The following is a 21853-nucleotide window of genomic DNA, read 5'->3' as shown; positions in this document are numbered from 1 at the left end:
GCCCGCCCCTCGCCCCCCCGCCCCGGCCAGGGAGATGGCGCTCAGCCCCCCCGAGCGCCGCGGCGGCGAGCGGGAGGCGGCGGGCGGCCGGGGCCGGCGGCGGGGCGGGCAGGCGGCCGAGCCGGCGGGGCTACCGCTCCACTCGCCCTGGACCTTCTGGCTGGACAAGTGAGCGGGGCCGGGGGGGGGGGGGGAGGGAGGTCGGGGGGGCGGCGGGCAACAGCACTGCGGGACGCACCCACCCGGGCGGGGAGCTTAAAGGGGGGGTGGGGGGGGTGGGGAAACCCCCCGAAATCCGTCTGTGGAAAGCATCTCTGCTCTTTATCAGTTTTGCTCGTCGAACAGCTTGGAGAAGGGGAAATTAATCTTGCGCTGCGTGTGGGAAAACTGCCTGCGTGCCGGAGCCGGGCGCCCAGAGCCGGTGGCTGTCCCTCCCCGTCGGGGGGGGGGGGGGGGGAGCGTTGGCGCTTTCTGGGAGCCAGTTCGTGAAGTCGGTTTCGGAAACGCTTTCGGTTTTGCAGCTCAAGGGACGCGCATTGATGCGGACGACGTCGGCGGTGGTTTAAGCCCTACGTTTAGGCACGACGCCTGCAAGCCCCAGAAATAGAAGGCTACAGGTTATGCGTTGCCGCTGCGGTGCTTGTACATCGCTGGGCTGTCCCTGACGCCCCTGCCCCAAACGGACCCGAGTCCCACCGGCCCGGCCGTGACGCGTCGCGTTTTCGAACTCTTTAGTAGTCGGGTTTGACTCCTGTGGATGACCAGTTCTTAACGTCTGAAATGTTAACATTGGCTAAAATGTAGTGATTAACCGCGGTGTTCATCTAGGCGTAGCGCGTTTCACGTGCTTGAAGTTTTAGTCTCCAGTGGTCGCGGAAAGCTGCTGCAAAGGGAGCTCCCCCCCCCCCGTGATGCGGACAGCTAGGCACAGGGAGAAAGTACCAAAGTCAAAACTGAAATAGAAAGTCTGAAACCAGAATTTGAGAATTGTTTTTCTAGCGTGTGTTTTCTGACATCTTGTTTTTAATCTCCTACATCTCCCTTTTCTCAATTTTCTGTTGGATTTCTCCTTTCCCCCCACTCCAGAAGGAAAGTTCTCTCCTTTATAAGCCTTTCTGCCACTGAACAAACTGCCTCATACTATTGGTAAAAGTCTCCTCTTTTTTTTTTCTTTTTTTTTTTTTTGGGGGTGTGTGTGTAACTTTTCAACTCATGACAGAGAAACAGCAAGAACCTGTTGAAAGCACACAACTACTCTCAGGTCCTGCAAATCAAATCTTAGAAATAACCCCACAAATTATTTCTGGTTAATCCTCTTGAACTCATGACGTAGTTACGGTCGGGTTCAGGATCTGGGTTGTGTTTTCTGTTTGTTTCTTTTTACAAAGCACCGTTTGGACTGCTGTTTAAGCAACCTACCATCCAGATCTGTTTGTTGACACAAGCCATGTGGAGATAAGCATGTCTATCTTTTATAATCAGCGTCAGGAGTTAAAATCAATTTCAAGTTCCTGAGTTGCATCATGATTTTTTTTGCCCCCCTAAGTCTTGGTTCCACTGTAATTTAGACTCTTAAAATTCAGTTATTCTATAGATTTTTTTTTTTCTTCTTTCTGATCACATATAAGTGCATTTAATTAGGTAGTATTGTTGTTCCTTAACTTATAAAACCAAAAGTGTATGTATAAGGAGGAAAAAAAAGGTGAGACCGTATATACACAAAACTGTGTGTTTTGTTTGCCAGCAGCTGTGATGGAATAATGCCAGGGAACAAGAATGACAGCAAACAGGGCTTGCTTCGTACATTTAAAAAACATTTAAGGCATTAAAAAGCATACAAGAAATGCGACCCTGAACTTAATTTCCTGCAGTGTGTGGAGGTTCATGTCTCCCTACAGAGTCCCACAGAAGTGGCTGTGACATTTCTTGGTACACCCACGCAGCTTGGATGGAGGGATCATCGCTTAGGCTTGTACAGGGTGGGCTTCCCACAGAAGACAACTGTGGGCACTTTTTTAACTTACTTTAGTAACACATAGTGTGGAGCAGTGATGTTTCCTCGTGCGATGGTATTGATTTTTGACTGCTATTACATTTTACCCTGTACTTGGACAGAAAAGCAGGAAGAAGTGACGCTTACGGATAAATAGATGTTGAGGTGGATATATAGTTATCTTTTTCTATTGAATTACTGTGAGAGATCCATGACATACCTTCTAACCTCTCCAAAATGTATCTTTTCATTAAGTCACATTTAAAATAAATATCCATCAGCTAAGCAGTACTTTCTATAGCAACTAGTGATACGCTACCAAGGGATTCCCTTGGTGTTCGTGACCTTGCTTTTATCATAGTGTCACTTGATACATCTCCTGCTTTAGAAGTAAATGCCTTTGTTTTATCTACATCGGCACTTGTTTCTGTGAATGCCTTGGCACAGGCTTAACATCTGGAGACTGGGATCCTGTGACCAGGTTCTGGTTCATTGCCATTATCTCACACGTGTCACGGGGCATCAGCATTTCCCGTAAGTGCTAAGCCTTTCTTGGTATGTGTGTCTGAAATAGTAACCATCTGATATCACTCTCTTGTATCTTACCCCGTATATGCTTTAGGAAACTGAGCAGGATGAAAGCGTTTGGGAGAATATTATTCACCAGTTTGCCAAATAAGATTCCATCTATAGTCTTCAAATGCTTGCAGGTCAGCAGTTTCAGAGAAGCTGTCAGGTGTTTTTCTCTTAAGTGAAACGAGATTTCCTTTTTAACTGTTAAAATGTTTTAAGGACGTGTGCTAAAAGTTTTGAAACCAGGGGTTTAGATCTGCTGGTTCATTTGTCCGTTCTGCAGGTTTCCAAGTTCGTACCTACATGTCTCATTCGTAGTACTTTTGCACGCAGTGACGTTATGACGCATGGGGAATTTTGGAAAGTCTTGCAGATGCCTTCGGTGCCTCCTTGGGAAGCTGATCCATGCTGGTGGCTCTTGACGCTCGTGCTTATCTCAGTGAGGCTCTGGATTGGTGCAGGGTCCTGCTTATAATGGCCTCTGGCTTTGAAATGAAAGGGTGCCTTTCTAGTTTTTACTACACTCTGTAGTCTTTCATTTTTTTTACAACAAAGTGTCGATATGCATCACTGAATATAACAAATTAAAAACAAGGATTACAAAGTCTGGTCACTATATTCATGTTGTGTAGCTCATTCAACACGGGGATTGCACAAAAGGAGAAGTCAAGTGAAATGACCATCAAAGGCTGGGATGTCCTGGGTAACAAGCCACATGAGGCACTTGAAACCATCCCTTAATGGGATTTGGGGTTGTGGATCTGGGTGCGATCTTCGTGTAAATGCGAAGCTGTGAAGCTGATTATGCTTTTTGATGTACACGTGGACATGATGCAAATATCCTACTTTGTAAACCTCGCAAATCATGACTGTCGTTTAGCCTGGGTATCGTATGCCATCTTATGTTTAATGCTACACCAAGTAAGCCTTTCCCTTCCAAAAGAACGTGCTAGTACTAGTAGTTGTCTGATTTTTCAGCCTCATGACAAGAAGCCTGAGGTTTTGTCAGCGGTAACAGTTTTCGGTCCAATGGGTGCGTGCACACGCAATAATGAAGATGTTGCAGATCCTTGCAGAAAGACCTCTTTTGAAGATCTAACTGCATCTGAGCTGCCAGCGTTGCTGACAGACCGCATTCAGTCAACAGCGAGGAAAATACCGGTACCCTTCTACACAAATCAGTGCTATCGGAAATCGAGCACAGATCACACAAAAGCCTCGTACAGAAGTCCCATTTCTAGATAAACCTCGTCAACGATGCCCTCGCTTCCATGGAAGTCAGGATTGCGTTGCAGGATCATGGCCTGCCTGCCTTGTCTTCTTGCCTGACTTCGAAGTGCTTTTTAGGTAATTTGTTTCCACTGCAAGAACAGTTTAACTCTTCTGTATCTTTCTGAGAGGAAGAATATGCTTATAAACATTGTCAAATGCAATGCAATGTTATTAGTCTACTGCAGGAAGGTGAAAATGTTCTTACATAAACATGTTATCCTTATGTGCTGATTTTTCTCTCTGCGTGTTATACTGATGAGTTCTGTATAAATAAAGTTTAGTAGAGGAATTCTGATAACTGAACCATTTTCATAATAATTGTGAATCTTTATAACTGAACACATCAGATATTTGAAACTAAGCTTAATAATTTCCTTTCTTCCCTATAGCAAAATCTTATTTATCTAGGATCATCTGTTTCATCTATTAAAGCTTATGAGTAGGTGGCTTACAATGAAAAATGGTGGTTAATATTATAGGAACGTTCAACCCAGTAAATGCATTTTGACAGGCTTTGATGGCTTGAAATCAGTCTTTGTATTCAGAATGGATTACCAGATTTATTTAGTTGCCACAGCATGTTTTTGAGTTTATGCTTTGTAAGTAAATATTTTGCTTATTTATACCAAAAGCAGTTGTGGCTAAGTACTTACAGGGGCGTTTTCAAAAGTGCTCGGCAGCTTTTAAAGCTCCCGCTAAGGCCGCGGTTAGATTCCCACTGGGAAACAAAGGCCAGTGTGAGCACATACGAAAAAACTTCTATCCTTAATTCTTTGCAGGGAAACAGAAGAGCTACAGTTCAGCATCAGACATTAACATAAGCACAACCACCTGGAGGTTTAGTCATGGATAAAACAATGGAATTTATCTTTGTGTCCTTTGTTCTTTCTTCGTGCTGGAATAATGAAGGAGTAGTGAAGCAAGCTGGCGTCAGGATTCAGTTCGCGCGGGTTATTCCTGCTTGCATGTTCCCCTTTTAGCTGATGCCCCTGCAGTTTACTGTGAGATGTGGTACGGTGGGTCTGGCCTGATTAGGCAACTCCGTTATTCCTGATATTGCACTAAAATTTCTCCCATAAACATTCTGAAGATGCAGAAAAGTGGCATCGCAGGGCACAATACAGGCAGACCGGGAGAACTGTTGAATATTTTACGTGCAGACTCTCCGTGGGGAATGCAGATGTGCATCTGTAGGTGGTGTGGCGACAGATCAACTGTCTCCATCCCCAGAAGAGCTGTCGGTGCCTGCCTGGTGCTGTGACCCAGCTGGGAGGACCCGTCCCCTCCTCTTAGTATGCTCCTAGGGATTTGCAGGGCCTTCTGAGTTACTTGGAAATGAATTGTTCACCATGGCAATAATCGACAGTTCAGTATGGCATATCGGATTAACTTTATTGTTCGTGGCAGTAAAATTATCCAAAAGGGAGGAATCCTGTAGCGGCTTCATTTTAGGGGTCAGTATTTGCAGGGTTCCTGTTTTGTAGTAGCGTGTGTGTTGAGGTTTTTCAGCAAAGTCCACCGCCATCTTACTGCTCCTAGCTTACAGTGTGTTTGTTGGAAGAGTTACAGAAATAGGAATTTCTGCAGGTTTCTTCATTTGGAACTCATCTGCCGTTTCTGCTAATTTGATCTAAACTTGTTCTGTGTACTCAGTTAAAAAACAAAAATCGCAGTTTCATGGGTTTCAAGGCACAAACCCGCCTCAGTTGTCATCTGTGCTGATCTGCTGAGTTTATGGATGGCTGTGGCGGAATCACTGTGGTTCAGATTTGTCATCGATCAGTAATTTTGCAGGAAATTCTGGGCTTTTTCCTTCTGTCTGTGACTAAAATACCGTCTCTGTCTTATACTCATCCATTAAATCAAATGTGTGCAGGTGTAACTTCTGCAGCAAATGATGCATGTCATCATTTTATCATTTGCAGTCCCTTCAATAGTTTTTTGGGGTTCATGCTCAGACCAATAAATCACTGACGCTTTCCAGAGCTGGGTGCAAGGCTGAAATAATGCCGTGTAATCTTGTGGGCATGGAGCACTTGCCAGGCAGGTTACTAGAAACAAGTGGTTGGTCACCTTAACTTTTAAAATAGAAAATTTGCCGGTCGGTTGGTGTTTTCTGCCAGCTGGCCACGTAATTTCTCTGGAAAATGTTATTTGCAACTATCAAAACGAACCATTTTATGACCTCGGGAGAGGAATATTCTGTCTGTCTGTCTTAGCTGCTCTTTTAAATGGCATTGAATTTGCTAAATGGCTACCATGACTATCTAGATAACCTTTGAAGGCTATTGTTAGAGAATAGATTTTAATCTTTTATTTGAATAGACCTTACTATCGCAGCATCTCCGTGGCAGTATCAGTGTGCGTATAGAGAGCGATGATACTATACGTTGTACAACAAAGTTAACCCTGTATGTATTGGTGACTGCTAAGTTAGCAAACTGGCAGAGGTAGTGCCTAAGAAGTAATTTCTTGGACAGTGGTGTGAGACACCAACAGGCAAAGTTATCTCAAGTTTTGCTGCTTTCTGTTCTATAACACATGAAACGAAGCTTAGTAGAGAGGTGCTACTTCTGTCAGCAACAAGCTAAAAACAAATGGTAGTTTGTTGCAAATCCACTACTCCCTACTGACAAACACAGTTAAATCACCTGCTAAATTTTCTGTCTGTTTTAACTTACTGCTTTTATTTTTTGGTGCATTCAAAAGCCGTCGGACTGACTCCGTTTCTGTTAAATACTGTGAATTTCTCTTTTTGTTCTTTACACTCTACACTCAGCATTAAAAAAAAAAAAAAAAAAGAGGACCCTTACTATGATAATTCCTTTTGAGCACATTGATGAAAGTTTTGGTGGTTGTTGTTTTCAAGTTATCCGTTTTCCCATGGGAGTTTTCATAGTTCATGAGCCACAGGATTAGAACCTGCACCACAGCGATTTCTTGGGGTTGGTTTGTTTTTATAACCTCTTGTTAAAGTGGTTTTTGAAATTTGGACATGTAACGCTGTTTTCTCATCAGTTCCACCGTTGCAATGTACTCTTATGTCTCGTGATTAACAGGCAAAGAGTAAAGCAGATGTTAGTTCGTGTGTTCTATACTGAAAAAGTTGAGAGGGATTTCTCTGCTGGTTTTGTATGTATTTTTAAAGTAACTTATTTTGATAGGAGCCTTCAAAAAACCTTGGAGCTATTATTAAAGTTTTGAAGATGTGATGCTGTTCCAGTAGTTTTGCATATTAAATTTCTTCCTTTACACGAATATCTAGTTTTTGCCCCGGAGCCTGAATTACATCTGTAACAGCTGAGGGTTACTTCAGTGTTTTCCTGGACACATTTTCATGCTGATCAGATGTATCGGGGCAAACGGCCACATTGATGGGAGGGTTACTGAGATCTGGTTTGCCCTTATCCTTTCTTCAGCAGGTACCTGAGCAACAACTGCTTTTCTTCTGTTTCCTTAAATCTGCTCTGTTGCTTCTGTTTCCCGATTTAGTCATTTTACACATTTTTATTTCCTCTTCTGAGATGCAATGGGAGGTTGCTTTGCCTTTGATCTTCATTTTTCTTTGGAAGTCCTACTTCAGCTTCTGGGACGGGGGGGGGGGAATGTTTCCAATTCTAACAAACTGAATGCGCCTTTGCAATTTTGACCTTATTCCCCCCCAAATTGTGCCTGCGGGGGCATGTGCTGTGGGAATTGTAAGATGGGTGCTCCGACGTGCTGTCAGCGCGGTGACAGGAGCCGGTGACGTCTGAGGATGTGGATGCACCGTCCCATGTCGCCTGCACTGAAGAGTCGTGATGAAGGTTATAAATAGAATCACAGAATCATTTAGGTGGGAAAAGACCTTTAAGATGATGGGGTGCAGTCAGTGCTGCGTGTGCCTAAAGGGAGCGGCTCCGGGTGGGAACTGGGAATAGTCGGTACGAGGGTGAGCTGGAGAAGCTAAACTGTGCCTGGTGTACATCAGTGTAACCCTGAGATCCGGCAATGAAACCAACCCAGGGACCTCTTGGCTTTATGGGAAGTGCTGGCAGTAGACGTGGCTTGAAGAAAGAAATGCTGGTGGTGGAAGAGCTGCCTGAAGTCTTGGAGGTTTCCTGCCCGTGTTGGCCTACGTGGCTCGCCGCACCGGACGAGAGCGCTGTCCTCTGGGACTCGGTCCTCTCATCGGCCCATCTGCCCCACGCGGGGATACCGAGGAGCTTGTCGCAGGTGGGACCAGGTCCTGTGAGCGCCGGGGGGGAGGGAAGGATCCGGCCGCCGGCCCCGCTCGCCCCCCGCCGCCGGCCCCGCTCGCCCCCCGCCGCCGGCCCCGCTCGCCCCCCGCCGCCGGCCGTGCGCCTCTGCCACCTAGTGGCCCGTTCTCCGGTCTGTGGGAAATAATCGTTAACCCGTTGTACAAAGCCCGCGGATGACTTTCCTTTTTAAAAGTGTGGGATACCGAGAGTGCCTTGAAACGCTGGCAGTGGGTTCTGGGCTACGTCAAAGGCAGTTAAAAAAGGAGCCCGGGACAGGAGCTCGCGGTCCCTCACCGGCAGCCCTTGGCGTTGGAACTGCGGAACGTTCTGTGACGCCCGACGGCAGGAGGGTGCGGGGTGGCCATTAGAAGGAGCACTGTTATTCTTGGTTTAAAACTCCTAATTCACCTACTCAATCAAAATATTTTACAAAATACCTTAATTTATTCACTTGAATTCCTATCTTTAAATGATTCATGATAATTGGAATTGGAGTTTATTATGCAACTTTGACATGTGAATATTTCAACTTCACCCTCATATGATTCCTTTTCCCCATCCCTCTCCCTTCTGCCACCCCTGATAAAATAAATATTTTTCATTAATCTCTACTTTGTTTTCAAGGTCACTCCCTGGGACGACAGCGGCTGAATGTGCCTCGAATTTGAAGAAGATTTATACAGTACAAACAGTCCAGGTAAGGGGTATAGCTTTGCTACAGGAGCTGCCACACGTTACTAGTGTAACTTCACACCTTAAGTTTCGTTTTTCCTCATACAGTCGCAGTTGCGGCCTTGCTTACCTGCGGTATGAAATGTGAGTGTTGCTGGTTGTGTGTGGTATTACTTTGTCGTTGTTTGAATTCCATTTGGCTTTCCAGACCAGGAAAGGAGGAAGCATATTGGATTGATCAGGCAAGCCCCCACTTCTTAAACTTTCCTGAGTTTCTACTTGTGCCTCCATTGGATTGTTAAAATTGATGTATTTTAAATATTTTTCCTTCCTTTTCTCCATTTTTTTTTAAATACAGAAAATCATTACACAGACTAAAAGTTACAGCTTGTGGGGTTTTTTCCTTCTTTCTCTCCTTGAGCATGGAAAAAAAAAAAATTCTAGCAAACTGACTTGAATTAAAGTACTTTAAATCATGCAATACTTGCAGCAATGAGAAATTCTGCATGTCTCTATATCGTCTGCCAGTGCCGAGCAGTGGGCATCTCTTGCAAGTAAAATTGCATTTCTGTTTTAATACCACAGTTAGCGTGAAGTGTAGTGAATTGGTATTTGTCTCACCTTAATGCTAAGCTGACTCTAGTTCACTAAATCTCTGAAATTCTAAGGTAATGCCACAACCTTCTCTTTGAAGGAGCCCAGTCGTAGTGATCTACTGAAGTTTTAAATAAGGCTTTCTCATTAACGTCTGCCCAACTTGTTACATTGCATGAGATGTTTCTTCCCAGCTAATTGGCCTAAGAAACAAATTGGCTTTTGGATTTCTCTGGAGACGAGGTTATCAGTGGAAGTACTTTGGCATAAAGGATGGAAGTGTCCTGCAGACTCCTGGGAGAGGTTCCCTCTCACCTCTCCGTGTCAGCAGAATGTCCCCATCGGTCACGCAATGAAGTGACACTCTGAAGTTAGAGTTGCAACAGAAGTGGGTTTGTTTCAAAACTGCCTGCAATGGTTCTTGTTGAAAAAAGGACAGCGTAAGACCACAGACTAGTGTACACAGTACCTGGTGGTACCTGTTTTCCCACTCTGAATCTAGCTTTTATTATTTAAATAATTAGCTTTTATTGACTGAAAAACTTGAGGTTTTCTTCTCATCAGGTCGGGGTTTAAAATACAAAAACCTGCTTCAGGTCATCTGGGAAGACTCATGATCTGGATGAGGTTATCAGAAGCTAGTAGCGTGGCCCATGACGTGTCTTACTGTGCCATCATACACGTAATATGATCTTCCTTGGGGAGCAAAACCAAAACCTTCGTTAACTTCATCACTGTCCTTCACGGGCAGTAGCTAGGCAATGAGGAATGCCAGTCTGCACCACCTGAAGGATGTTTGAAAACCAAAACCTTCCAAACTAAGTCCCTGGTTCAGGACACAAGAGCTCTCAAATATTTCCACAGCCATCTGCCGGCATAGCTCTGCTCCTTCTACTTCTGTCGGTAGCTTTAGGGTTTGGGCACACAACCAGGTAAGAGTAAGATGAAAGTTGAAACAGGTGTTGCATACCAATTTTTTATATTTTTAATAGTCTTCCATCTCTTCTCATGGCTGGGTAACGGTAATGGCTGGCAGGTAGAATTGCCAAGGGCCACAAAATTGTATCGCACAAGGTTGCAATCTTCGTTTCTAAAGTTGTGCTAATGCTTAAGTGTTAGATAATACTTAATGAGTTGTACTAATGCTTAATATTTCATCACTGCATGTTGATGCAACATAAGTCTTTAAAAATCCTTTCTTATTCTCAACTGTTGGATAAAGAAGAAAGGGGATTGGGATCTTTTCAATGATCCCTCCCTGTTGCTCGCCACTGCTTTTGGGTGCCTTTTATCCACCCCAAACATGCATGACAGCTTCTGCTTTTACCAGCAGAAACGCTGGGAAGTAATCTGATGGTTCCTGGTAATTTGGATCTTCTAATTTCTCCCCCATTCCTGTATTAATATGTGCATCTCAAGTTCTTTGCATCGGTTGAAACTTTTCACTGTGATCTAGACAAAGTAGTCGGATTGCTAGTTAGGCATTTAGTTCAACAGAATTATTGTCTGTGGTGTTTTTGTAACACAAGATAATCATAATGAAGTTTTAGACTAGTCTTACGTGAAACAAGGTGGATATTTGATATAAGTATATCTTTTTAATGTGCTAAGGAAGCTTTTATGTACTGGTTTGTTCTGATACACTTAGTGTAACTCTGATTTTGATGATTTTTTTTGTCTCTCTATTCCTAAGGTCTTTGATTCTAAAGTAATCCACAGTTCAACTGCTTCCCTTCTTTCTACCTCCACCTTATGCAGGATTGGCATCTAAAAAAAAAAAAAAGTAGAAGAGAAATGGCAACAAGTTCTTTTCAGAGCATTTTATTATAACGTAGAAGGTGCCAGTTCTCTAAGAGCAGGATATGTAATTGTTTTAGAGAAAATGAACAAGGAAGTAAATCTGCATGAAACATACTCTTTAGTGTTAATGCAACTAGTTTTTTTGCTTTTTAAGGATTTCTGGAGCGTCTACAACAACATTCCTCCTGTGACAAATTTGCCTCTGAGATGTAGTTACCATTTAATGCGGGGAGAAAGACGGCCGCTTTGGTACGTATGCTATCACTAGACATTTCTGGGAATCGGCAGTGAAAAAACCTGGAGTGGTGAAAGGAGGCAGGCACGGGGCAGGAGTGTTGTTTCTGTTGCCTGCAAATGCCTGAACTTATGAGACCTACGAAAGAAATATCCTAAGGATCTTGTTAAGCTTAAAAGTGACTTGTACTAAGGAGTCTCTATTAAAACCAGACTGTAATTTAATTGTCCACCTCTGAACATAACTGTAAGAAAGAAATTAAGCAATTAAAATATACTTCTGAATTTCAATTCAAGAATACACAGAATATGTTACTTCTATTTGAATTATTTTTAACTTGCAAATTTTTTTCTTTCCACTGAAGCTAGTGTAATAATAATGCAAATGACTGATGGTCCTTAACTGTTCTTCACCTGTGCAAAAGCGTATAAATGCACATGTACCTCGGATTAAAACTACCTTAAGGCATTATGAAGTGATTCGTTGCAGCAAATTCCTACTTGATTGCAGGATAGTAATGGAACAAAGTATAAATCACTGAGGTTTCCCTTTCAGAAATTGCCTTTTGCCTACCTTTTTCTTGGTGAAGTTCCATCACATCGTAATTAGATAGCCTAAGCACTTTCTGCAGAGTTTTGATCTTTTTGGCATCGTTTGCATAGATTGAGATTGGATTAGGGTTCTTTAACTTGATCGTAGTATGTCTGACTGGGTGGTGACTTACTACAGGGGGTTTCTGTCCTGATCTACTGAAGAAGTAAATAATTTTCTCAAGTGAAATGCATCTGAAGGGCTACGTTATTGCTTTAAAAATACCGTGACTGGTCAGGGTAGCTAAATTGGATTTGAAAGGAATATTGGTGTCTGTGTAAATCAACTGGGCCATTGTGTGCAGGTCTTGATATTTTTGTAAGGATGAGTGGGAACATTTTGGGGTTTGTTCTATTTTTAGTTTTGATTTGGCAAGTGACTATGAAAGGTGTGAAATGCAGAGATCTTTTCTGAAACTACTACATCGGTTTTAAGACTGTCAAAGTAAATGTAGATGCTGTATTTTAGGAAAGGGATTGCAAGAGGTTGATCTCATCAGTAACCCGCTAACTCTTCAGTAATTACTGCCGAGAAGCTTTTTCTCAGATTACAGTTACGGTATACTGGCTAATTGCAGCATTGCTTTTTAGGAAGAAAAACAAATTCTGAAGTAAGAATTGAGGACTGCAGGTTTTTGAAGGTGTCCTTCTGAAGTTTTCCCCCTCTTTTCCCCAGTGTTTGCCTAGATTGGTGGGAGGCCGTTGACCCTGGGGAATCTTTATAGGTCTCATACTGCCCTTAGATATTCCAAAGATGAATTTTAGGTTATTCCTTAAACTTTGCTATTACAGAGTTTTAACGGGAAACTAGAACCCTAATTTAAAATCTTTTAAAAAGAATTGTGACAGAATAAACTTGAAGCTCACAGGTTTGTACGTTGTGCCTTTGTCATTATGAGGCAGTTTAATGGTTATGTCTGCCCTGACCCTGGGCAGCTTCAGTCTTTCCTTTAATAAGGGCAATTAATTTCTAACTGTCACAAAACTGAAATGAAGTGCTCTCCTGTTCTTTTGTTAAACTGGATAAACCTGAGAGTAATAAGCTGCTTCTGTGAAAATATGCCAGAGTTTTTTCCAAAATAAAAGGTTACCATAGTAAAACATAAAATTGCGTTGTGGCTTGTTCCCATATAGTGTGCAGCCACCTCAAAAATGGTCTGTAGTCAGGGAAAATGTGTTTTCCAACACACAAAACTTAGGAAAGGGATTAGGTGTTGAGAGATACACTTCATCCGAACAGTGAAAGAATTGTCCCTGATGTCGGAAGTCGTAGCTCAAGTCATGCTACCTGGAGTTAGTAATTGCTTTTCAAATGGGATTTTTCTGGGAAAATTGAAGCCCAAACATAGTTTTATCTAGATGTGGATTCGAATATTTATTTTACTGATCTATTTCCCATAACCAGGGAAGAAGAAAGCAATGCCAAAGGAGGTATATGGAAAATGAAGGTCCCTAAAGAAAGTACGGTATGTTATATTGACTTTTTACTTACACATTGTTCAGTAAGGGGGTTTCTTTAAACTCCATCTAATAAAGCTGTTGTAAAGCTTTTTAGTTCTGACATCACCCAACACAACAACCGAACGCTATTTTAACATCTAGAACCTTTTATTTTAAGACAACGAGCAAAAGTTTCATTTCAGGTAATTCCACCTCTCTTGCTTTTGGTAACACTTGTTGATGTATTATCAAGCAAATGAAGGCTGCAGTGTTATACTCTCTTTCCATTTGGAAACACAGTATTTTATAATCACCTGTGTTCTCAAGACCGTTTGTTTACAGGCATGCAAAGAAAAATATAAAAATCTTTCTGTGATAATATCATATGCTAAATTGTAGCCAGAACCTCAGTAATGCTCTTCAGAAGTCCACACGCACAGTCCAGCACAACTTTCAGAGTTTCACTGAAATGCTCCTAAAGGCTCTGGCCTTTTTTCTGCTTGGCACTGCTTGTTTGCACCTATGGAGGGCTGTGAGTAGCGCTGTCACTTTCTGTAGCCAAGCACGGACCAAGGTGTTGTTTCCACCGATAGCTAATCCTGTCTCATGGCTCGCTCCCGCTGGAAGGGCGAAGATCTTGCTCATTCTCTCCTGATCGCTCTTGCACTGGCTCTGGTGCTCACCGGACTGTCTTGTGAGCCAGCCTAATGCACTGACGTCACAAAAAGTCTCCTATTTATTTTATTTTTAATTTGAGTCTATGGCCAGGAGAGTTTTTTGATGGGCGTAGGGGCTAAAGGAGAAGAGACAAGTAGGATCACCCCCTTTGGCAACAGTGAGTTGTCAGATCACCTTGTGTGCATCTTGTGAAACTGCAGTGCTGCTCCGGTTTTTTTCCCCTCTTTTTTTGAATTTAAAAATGTGAAAGAAAATCTGTTCAGGCATGTCGTTGTTCTAGCCCTGCTGAAATAATTGGGTTTCTCTTTGCACCCCTAATCAAACGCATGTGAGTAACTTCTCCGGTGAACTGTCACAGCGAGGAGGTTTGACCTCTTCACACATGGCGTGTATGTGTGTAAGTGTGTTCTGGATTAGGACTTTAAACACAAGAAGTGAAGTGTCAGAAAAATGTGATAGCCTTGCAGAAGGCATTAAATGCTGAAAGATGGTACTTGAAATTTCAGCCAAAAGTTAATTGATTTTTGCCTGTGGGCTTTTTCCCCATATGTGAATTGCAGCTTTCCTCCCCTGCAGTCCCAAGGGATCAGAAAAGACTGAAATTTTCTTTCCCCTTATAATCCAAGGGGTGAAGATTGTCAGAAGTGACAAGTGGTTTGGGGAGCCTGCATTGCTGGGTGGTGAATTTAGGGACCTCAGAGGCCTTGTTTTTCAGAGGCCGAATGACAGCCCCTTTTTGAAGTGAAGGTACTTTTTGATCTCTCAAATGACATACCACACATCCCAGGTCACTTCGGAAAGGTTTAATTGAAGGTGAATTTCAGTCAGCTTGTAGTGCCTCTGTAAATAGCATAAATAATACCTTTATGCATATTTCTCATTTTTGGCTTCATTCTTCAAATCGTCACATGTGCACGCAGCATCTCCTTGGCTCAGATGAACCGTCACATACAGACCGAACTCAAAAAGATGATACGCTGTGGCAGTGCTCGGTGAGGCTGTGGAGGGAGGGAAATGCAGGGTTTTTTCTAAAGATACTAGTCTTTCAAGTGGTATGAAAAACTGACCGACAAAATACGGACACTTAAATGTTGTTGCACGTGTAGAGTGACGCTTCTGTGTGCCAATTTTTAATACGAAAACTAATACTTTTTAGATCCTCATAAGCCTGATCCTGCAACTGCTTACTACTGGATGAAGTGCTTCCTACCCTTGAGACCATTAGGACAACTCACAGTAGTGAGCGCTGCGCCTGGCAATGAGAGCGTGCGTGGTCAGTCCCATCATTCATCTCTGAGCTGTTCCGCTGGCAGGCAAAAGGCACCGTGTCAGAGGCTGTCACGCCGACGTCTTCCACCTGCCTCGGGAACCATCGCATCAGATGGTCCTTCCCATAGCACGGCTTTATGTGATGCGTTGGGTTAGATGACGATGAGTCACAGAAAGCCTTTGTATTCTGAAAGGTGGCTTAGGAGTACTCAGGAACGCCGTTAAAGCGGTTTATTAGTTTGTCATCTTCATGGCTGCTTGCTTTTTGTCTTAACCTGGTGCACTTCATTTGCTGGGTTTTTTAATAGTACTAAAACTCAAGCTAACTTCATATAGCAGAAAAGACATTCCTTAAAAGTAGTATATGAAAAAGTCAGTACGGTGATACAAACAAATACACATGTTGCCGTGTTCTTTTAAAAAACAAATAAGTAAAAACACTCTGTCCCTGTAAACCCACACCTTGGAGCATTACGTTGGTCCAGACGCACTTGAAGTTTTGCATGGGCTTTGGCTTAGGTGATAACAAGTGTCAAAAGCAAGTAACAGAGTAATTAGTCTAACAGCCAAAATAAACTGGCAGATAGCTTCCCCCCCTGTTTTAATTCTCTAGTGAGCATTTGAATTTGTTGAAAGATAGACTTATTTCATAGTCCAGGCAAATGAGAGGTGACGTTTAAATATAAATCAATTTAATTTACTGGTAGGGTTTTCAGATACTTTTCTTAAAGTGGTTAGTAATTCTTTTCTGTAGAAACAAATGATCACAAGCGGAGCCTTACCATCTTTTATCATGGGAAATTCTTGGGAGAAATCTACTTTCAGGCTTTACATTAACTAGTGCATTCAGGATGAGTCGTGGACACAGATATAGCGAAGGTAAACAACTTACTGTTAAATATTTAAAATATTTATTAGAACAATTCTGTGTAACAGTATGTATTTTCAAGGTCTAAATTCTTGCTCCAACTGGACTGAGGAAATTAATTATATAACACAGCATGTATTTACAATAAATACTCTTTTTTGTCTAGACAACCTCAGAAAGAGAATGCACTCAAAACTGAGCTAACAAACCCAACTTTTAAATTAAAGAAAAATAATGCAAATGTAACTCTTCTTTTTTTTTCTTTTTGTTTTTCTTTTTCCCCTCCTTAGGCTGCAGTTTGGAAAGAGCTACTGTTAGCAACTATTGGAGAGCAGTTTACAGATTGTTGTGCAGCAGGTAACGTAAAAATGATTGAGGCTAGCATGACAAATTGAGTTTGAATACAGAACATGGAAACACTGCTAAAATGGGGTATAGGGCTGGAAATCATATTTATACCTGTTGTCATTAAGAAGAGGACAAGGTATTCTGACTGTCTTAGCACAAGACTCAAGCTCAACAGCTTGCATCCCTGGGAAGCCAGCAGGTTTTCTAGTTATTAAATATCTATCTGTTAGCCAGTATTTAAATGATTAATATTCATTCTCCAATTAGAGGATGCTGGAACCCCAAATGACACTTCTGTACAGATTGTTTGTACTATCACTGCTGGAAGCAACTAAATTAGATAGATGCTCCCATTAGCCCTCATGGTCCCTTCTGGTTAGGAGTTGTCAGGGGAAGCACTAGTGCAGACCTGAAGCAGAGGGAAGCTGCGTGGTTTGCCTGTGGTGACATTAAAAGCCCATAGCAGGGCCATAACACAAACCTGGCTCTCCTGAATCCCAGGTTAGCACTCTACCCAGAAGCAATATTTTCATTATGGCTTAAAAATACTGCTTAGGTCAAGGTAATCTTTAATGCAATTGAATTTACATAAATATTCTTAAAATACTTTGCTGGTTTACTGGAAAACAGGCATTAATCATCCAGAAGCTCACATGTGATTTTGGTTAGAGGTAATAATTTAATGAATTTGCTTTCAGAATAAATATCTTCTCTAGGCTTGCAAGGTTGCGCGTTTCATTTGGAAATGGACTCTGGGAAGGGACTGTGAACGCTGGCTGGCTTAAGATAGATCATCAAATGCTGCTTCTTAGTCGTGAAAAGTCTGTGACCTTAATTCGTTAAGGTTCGGTTACAGAACTGTTTCTTGCTTCTGGGTGAAGCGAATGATGAACTTACTGATTGTCCTGGTTTCGGCAGGGATAGAGTTAATTTCCTTCCTAGTAGCTGGTACAGTGCTGTGGTTTGGATTTAGGATGAGAATAATGTTGATAACACACCGATGTTTTAGTTGTGGCTGAGCAGTGCTTACACTAGTCAAGGACTTTTCAGCTCCCCGTGCTCTACCGACTGAGCAGGCTGGAGGTGCACAAGAAGCTGGGAGGGGGCACAGCCAGGACAGCTGACCCCAACTGGCCAAAGGGACATTCCATACCCTGGGATGTCATGCTCGGTATATAAAGCTGGAGGAAGAAGAAGGAAGGGGGGGATGTTTGGAGTGATGGTGTTTGTCTTCCCACGTCACCGTTACGTGTGATGGAGCCCTGCTTTCCTGGGGATGGCTGAACACCTGCCTGCCGATGGGAAGTAGTGAATGAATTCCTTGTTTTGCTTTGCTTGCGTGCGTGGCTTTTGCTTTGCCTATTAAACTGTCTTTATCTCAACCCACGAGTTTTTCTCACTTTTACCCTTCTGATTCTCTCCCCCATCCCACCGGGGGGGGAGTGAGCGAGCGGCTGCGTGGTGCTCAGTTGCCGACTGAGATTAAACCACGACACTGATCCATTGGCCTAGAGGGAAGGTTGTTCTGGGAGCTGGTTACTTTTCAGTTCAGATGACACTTCTCCACCATTTCTTTTGACCATATTTACTTCTCTCCTAAGCATGAATATCTGATTAAACTGGCTGTTGCAGTGACGGTGAATATCCCATTAGGAGCGTTCCTTCACTGCTCTATCATTCCAGAGAAAAGAATTGCATTTCTCGGGTTCACAGAGCAGTTCAGCAAAAACTTTTCAAACAGTTTCTCTTACACCTAGCTAATATGGTAGAGCAGGGATATTGCAGTAGGCTGCTGCTGGTATATTCACCTTGGTGACTTTGTTTTTTCTACGAAAGTCTTGTTGAATGAGTTTCTCCAATAGTTTATTTCTCTCATTGTCTTCCTGACTTTCAGAGTTGGAAGATACAGAATACAAGTCTGAAATCCTTGAGCTGCGAGAGACATTTCTAATAGTTGCTTTTCAAAATCCTTAATATGCATACTTGAGTTGGTGTCAAGAAGGGAGTGTTCCTGCCCTTTATACTGATAGGGTGGTCTCAGGGTCAGTTTAAGCAAATACATGACATTCTGCTGCCTGCAGCGGTAGCTTGTCCCCTTGGCCGTGTGCTGTTGACACCACCTTTGCATTATTCTTACTGACCCCTTCCTTAGGATGCGCGGTGCAGCTGCGCCGTGGAGGTCACTGCTGGAGGCAGCCACCGCTCCCAGCCATGGCATGGCCTTAGGCTGAGCTCTCCACGAAGCTGCATCCTGAGAATTTCACACCAAAAAGGTCTTTCTTCAGCGAAGCATGGACCGACCGAAGTTACCGACACTGGCAGCAGCAGCAGCAGCCTGACTGTGGCTTTATTCTCTTTTTTTTTTTTTTCTTTTTTTTCCTTCCCCCCTCCCGCCCCCGTTGCTGCCTTGACAAAATGTAAAGAAAAAAGAGAGCAAAGTCTGGAAAAGCTGGTGTCTGATCTCCTCTAGGTACTGTTCCTGGTGTTTTAGTTGTTTCACCCTCATCACCCCATTTTGACATTACTGTAGGTAAATTATCTTTAGTAGCTTACACTGCTAACCTTGCTGAAGGGAGTCTTGTGATTCCCTTCTCATCAAGTTAAAGAGTGCTAATAGCAAAGATGAATAATCCTGTGGCACTTTATTAAAACCACTGTGAGGTAATATTTCCAATAGCTTCTATAAATACAGTGTTTGTTTCTTTCTGGTAACTATTTTGTCTGGTTTGAACATCGGTATTCTCCTCACTGGAGACTGCTCTTTTTCATTTCTTCGGTTTGTTCAGCTTTTGGGCACTGTTTCATAATACATAAGTATCAAATTAGACATGTCTCACTTTTAAAGTATTCCTTAATGATTATGCTTCTTCTGTGCAGATGATGAAGTAATAGGGGTTAGCGTCAGCGTTCGTGACCGTGAAGATGTTGTGCAAGTCTGGAACGTGAATGCCTCCTTAGCAAGTGAAGCAAAAGTTTTAGAAAAGATACATAAACTTCTGCCACACACACCTTTTAAAGCGGTCTTTTATAAATGTAAGTATTTCGTATTGTGGATTTCCACCTTCCTTAGAGAAACACGACGCTGGTAGGGTATTTCCGTGGGAATATCCTGCCTGATTCATCATTAACCATTTAGAAACGTAGCATCTCTCATTGCATTAAAATTATGTCCCTTCAAGGTACAAGTTGGCTATCATTCAAAATATAAGATGTTTTTAGTTTAATTGTAGAATATATTTGGTTTCATGTTTAATAGGCCTGATTCATAAAATGAGTGAGACAAATCTCTTCAAGTCTCAAGACTACATGCTGTTCAATTTAAGTATTCATTTAGAGGAACCATTTACAATCGGGATTTTAAGGGATCTCTTTATTTTAGGCTCTATAGAAATGTATTATCAGAATAGCATATTCCCAAAGATCACTCGTTGGCATGTTGTGTCTTCCTTGACTGCTTTATACATTGTTGTCTTCTCTTTTTTTTTAATCTTTTCAACTCCTTGACAGAGTTTGCATGTTCTTGTATTCTTTTTTCCCTTCGCCCTTCCTCAGCACACAGAGAGCATCACGCTTTTGAAGGCCGATGTGGAAAACGTTAAGTGCAGCCTGTGCCAAGCTCGTTCGTTGTTACCTGGTGTTTTGAGGTGGTCTGGAGAAGGACGGTGGAAGCCCTGCGGAAGCGCTACACGCAGCGGGCCCTTTTGAGTTTCTAACATTTCAAACTGGGCTGTTGCTACTGAAAATGAGGAAAAACAGTTGCCTTGACCGCTAAATGCGCAATACGTTACTTCTTGTTTGGTTGGGTTTTTTTAATTCTTCGTCGTTTCTTTAAAAAGATATTGTGGCCACTTGTTGTTTCAATCAGATGATATTTGTTCCTATTTCATTAAGATAGCAGGCTTTCATTTCTTCTGCACTGTACTTAGTTAAATGCAAACGTGCACAAAGATGGTATGCTGCTTTTCCTGGATGCGCTGTACGTAGAGGAATACTGGCTTGGTGAAATGTGTTTTCAGTTTTCATTTTGAAACATTCCTATCGTGTTAAGATTTACTCACTGGTTTTGTCCCAAGAGAGAAAGAAATTGCCCTGCATTTATCCTCGTATTCAATGTAATCTGGTCTTGCACTGACAACAGCACACATACTGTAAATGTAAATAGTAAAGTGTTCACTAAACGAGCGACTAAAGAGAACACATTTATATTGGGACTAACCCTGTGTGGGATGATGTTAATGTGCTTTAACTGTATTGATTTCAGAAGAGCCCTTGTTCAGACTAGAATGAGAAATCTTTCAGGAGGAAACCCTGCAAACTCCACACCTCTCTTATTGAAGAGGGGGTGGATTTTTTTAATGTTTTTATATTGTATGCCGCCTTGTGATATTTTTCTGTACATTCATGAAAGTGTCATGAATCATTTCCAATGCATTAGACTAACTAGATCCATCCCTCACACTTCTCTGAGTATTTTAGGCCCGTGCCTGCACCCACAAAGGTCAGTATCAGAATTGCTGTCGACTTCAGTGCAGAGGAAGAGATCCCATCACGTGTAGTTTCAAGCCATCGTGACTTCCTAAGCGGCCTTTTTTAAAAAAAAAATTAAAAAAAAATACAGAAAAGAAATGGATTTTGTGTGGCAGCATGAATGTGAATACAAAACACCTTAATCTTTAATTATTTGCCTATATTAATTCTTTGAGGCGTTGGTTTGTTTTAATATACTACCGAAGATTGATATAGTTCCTTTTACAAGAAGAAGCTGCAAGGTAGAGATGAACGTACGCTCCACTGAGCGTACAACTTCATTGTTAAGAGGCTTTTGTTTGGCAACTGTTCAAGTTGCACCGATTTCCACATCTTTACTATATTAAGAGGCAGCCATTAAAATCAAATAAATTTAAAAATAAGGATCGCACATTTGAGATTTTGTTTTTTATAACTTCATCTGTATTTATGAATTAAAACTGTGCAGTTAATGAGCATTATTAATTAAACAAATTTTCTAAAATCCAAATATCTTGCTTCTGTATTTGCTTTCTGAGATTAAATATTACCGGTCCTGCTTTTTTAAACCTTTGTATTTTTCAGCAAAACTTATTCTCTTGGAAGCTATCATCTGTTTTGCTCATAGATTAAAAATATTTTTAAATTGATTTTTTTTGTGTGTTGTTAAATCAGAAAGGAGGCGTGAAGTTTATTAGTAGTATCTCTTGTATGTATTCAGTTAGCACGAGGTATTTTTGAGTTGCAGTTAGATTGAGGTTTCAAAATAAAAAG

At 42.0% G+C, this 21853-nt stretch overlaps 1 protein-coding gene across 1 annotated transcript; it reads left to right on the top strand.

The window, feature by feature from the left end:
* The first annotated feature begins 34 nt into the window (after positions 1-34).
* On the top strand, positions 35-21590 carry EIF4E3 (eukaryotic translation initiation factor 4E family member 3). The gene is made up of 7 exons (XM_076346653.1): positions 35-168; positions 8704-8776; positions 11300-11394; positions 13376-13436; positions 16516-16582; positions 19451-19606; positions 20126-21590. Exons 1-7 carry the CDS (start codon positions 35-37, stop codon positions 20170-20172), a joined length of 633 nt encoding a protein of 210 aa, XP_076202768.1. The 3' UTR covers positions 20173-21590.
* The last annotated feature ends 263 nt before the right edge of the window (positions 21591-21853 follow it).

The sequence above is a fragment of the Aptenodytes patagonicus genome, chromosome 8 (genome assembly GCF_965638725.1).
Source record: "Aptenodytes patagonicus chromosome 8, bAptPat1.pri.cur, whole genome shotgun sequence".
In the NCBI taxonomy this organism is placed as follows: Eukaryota; Metazoa; Chordata; class Aves; order Sphenisciformes; family Spheniscidae; genus Aptenodytes; species Aptenodytes patagonicus.
This window is presented reverse-complemented; position numbering and strand designations above follow the sequence as displayed.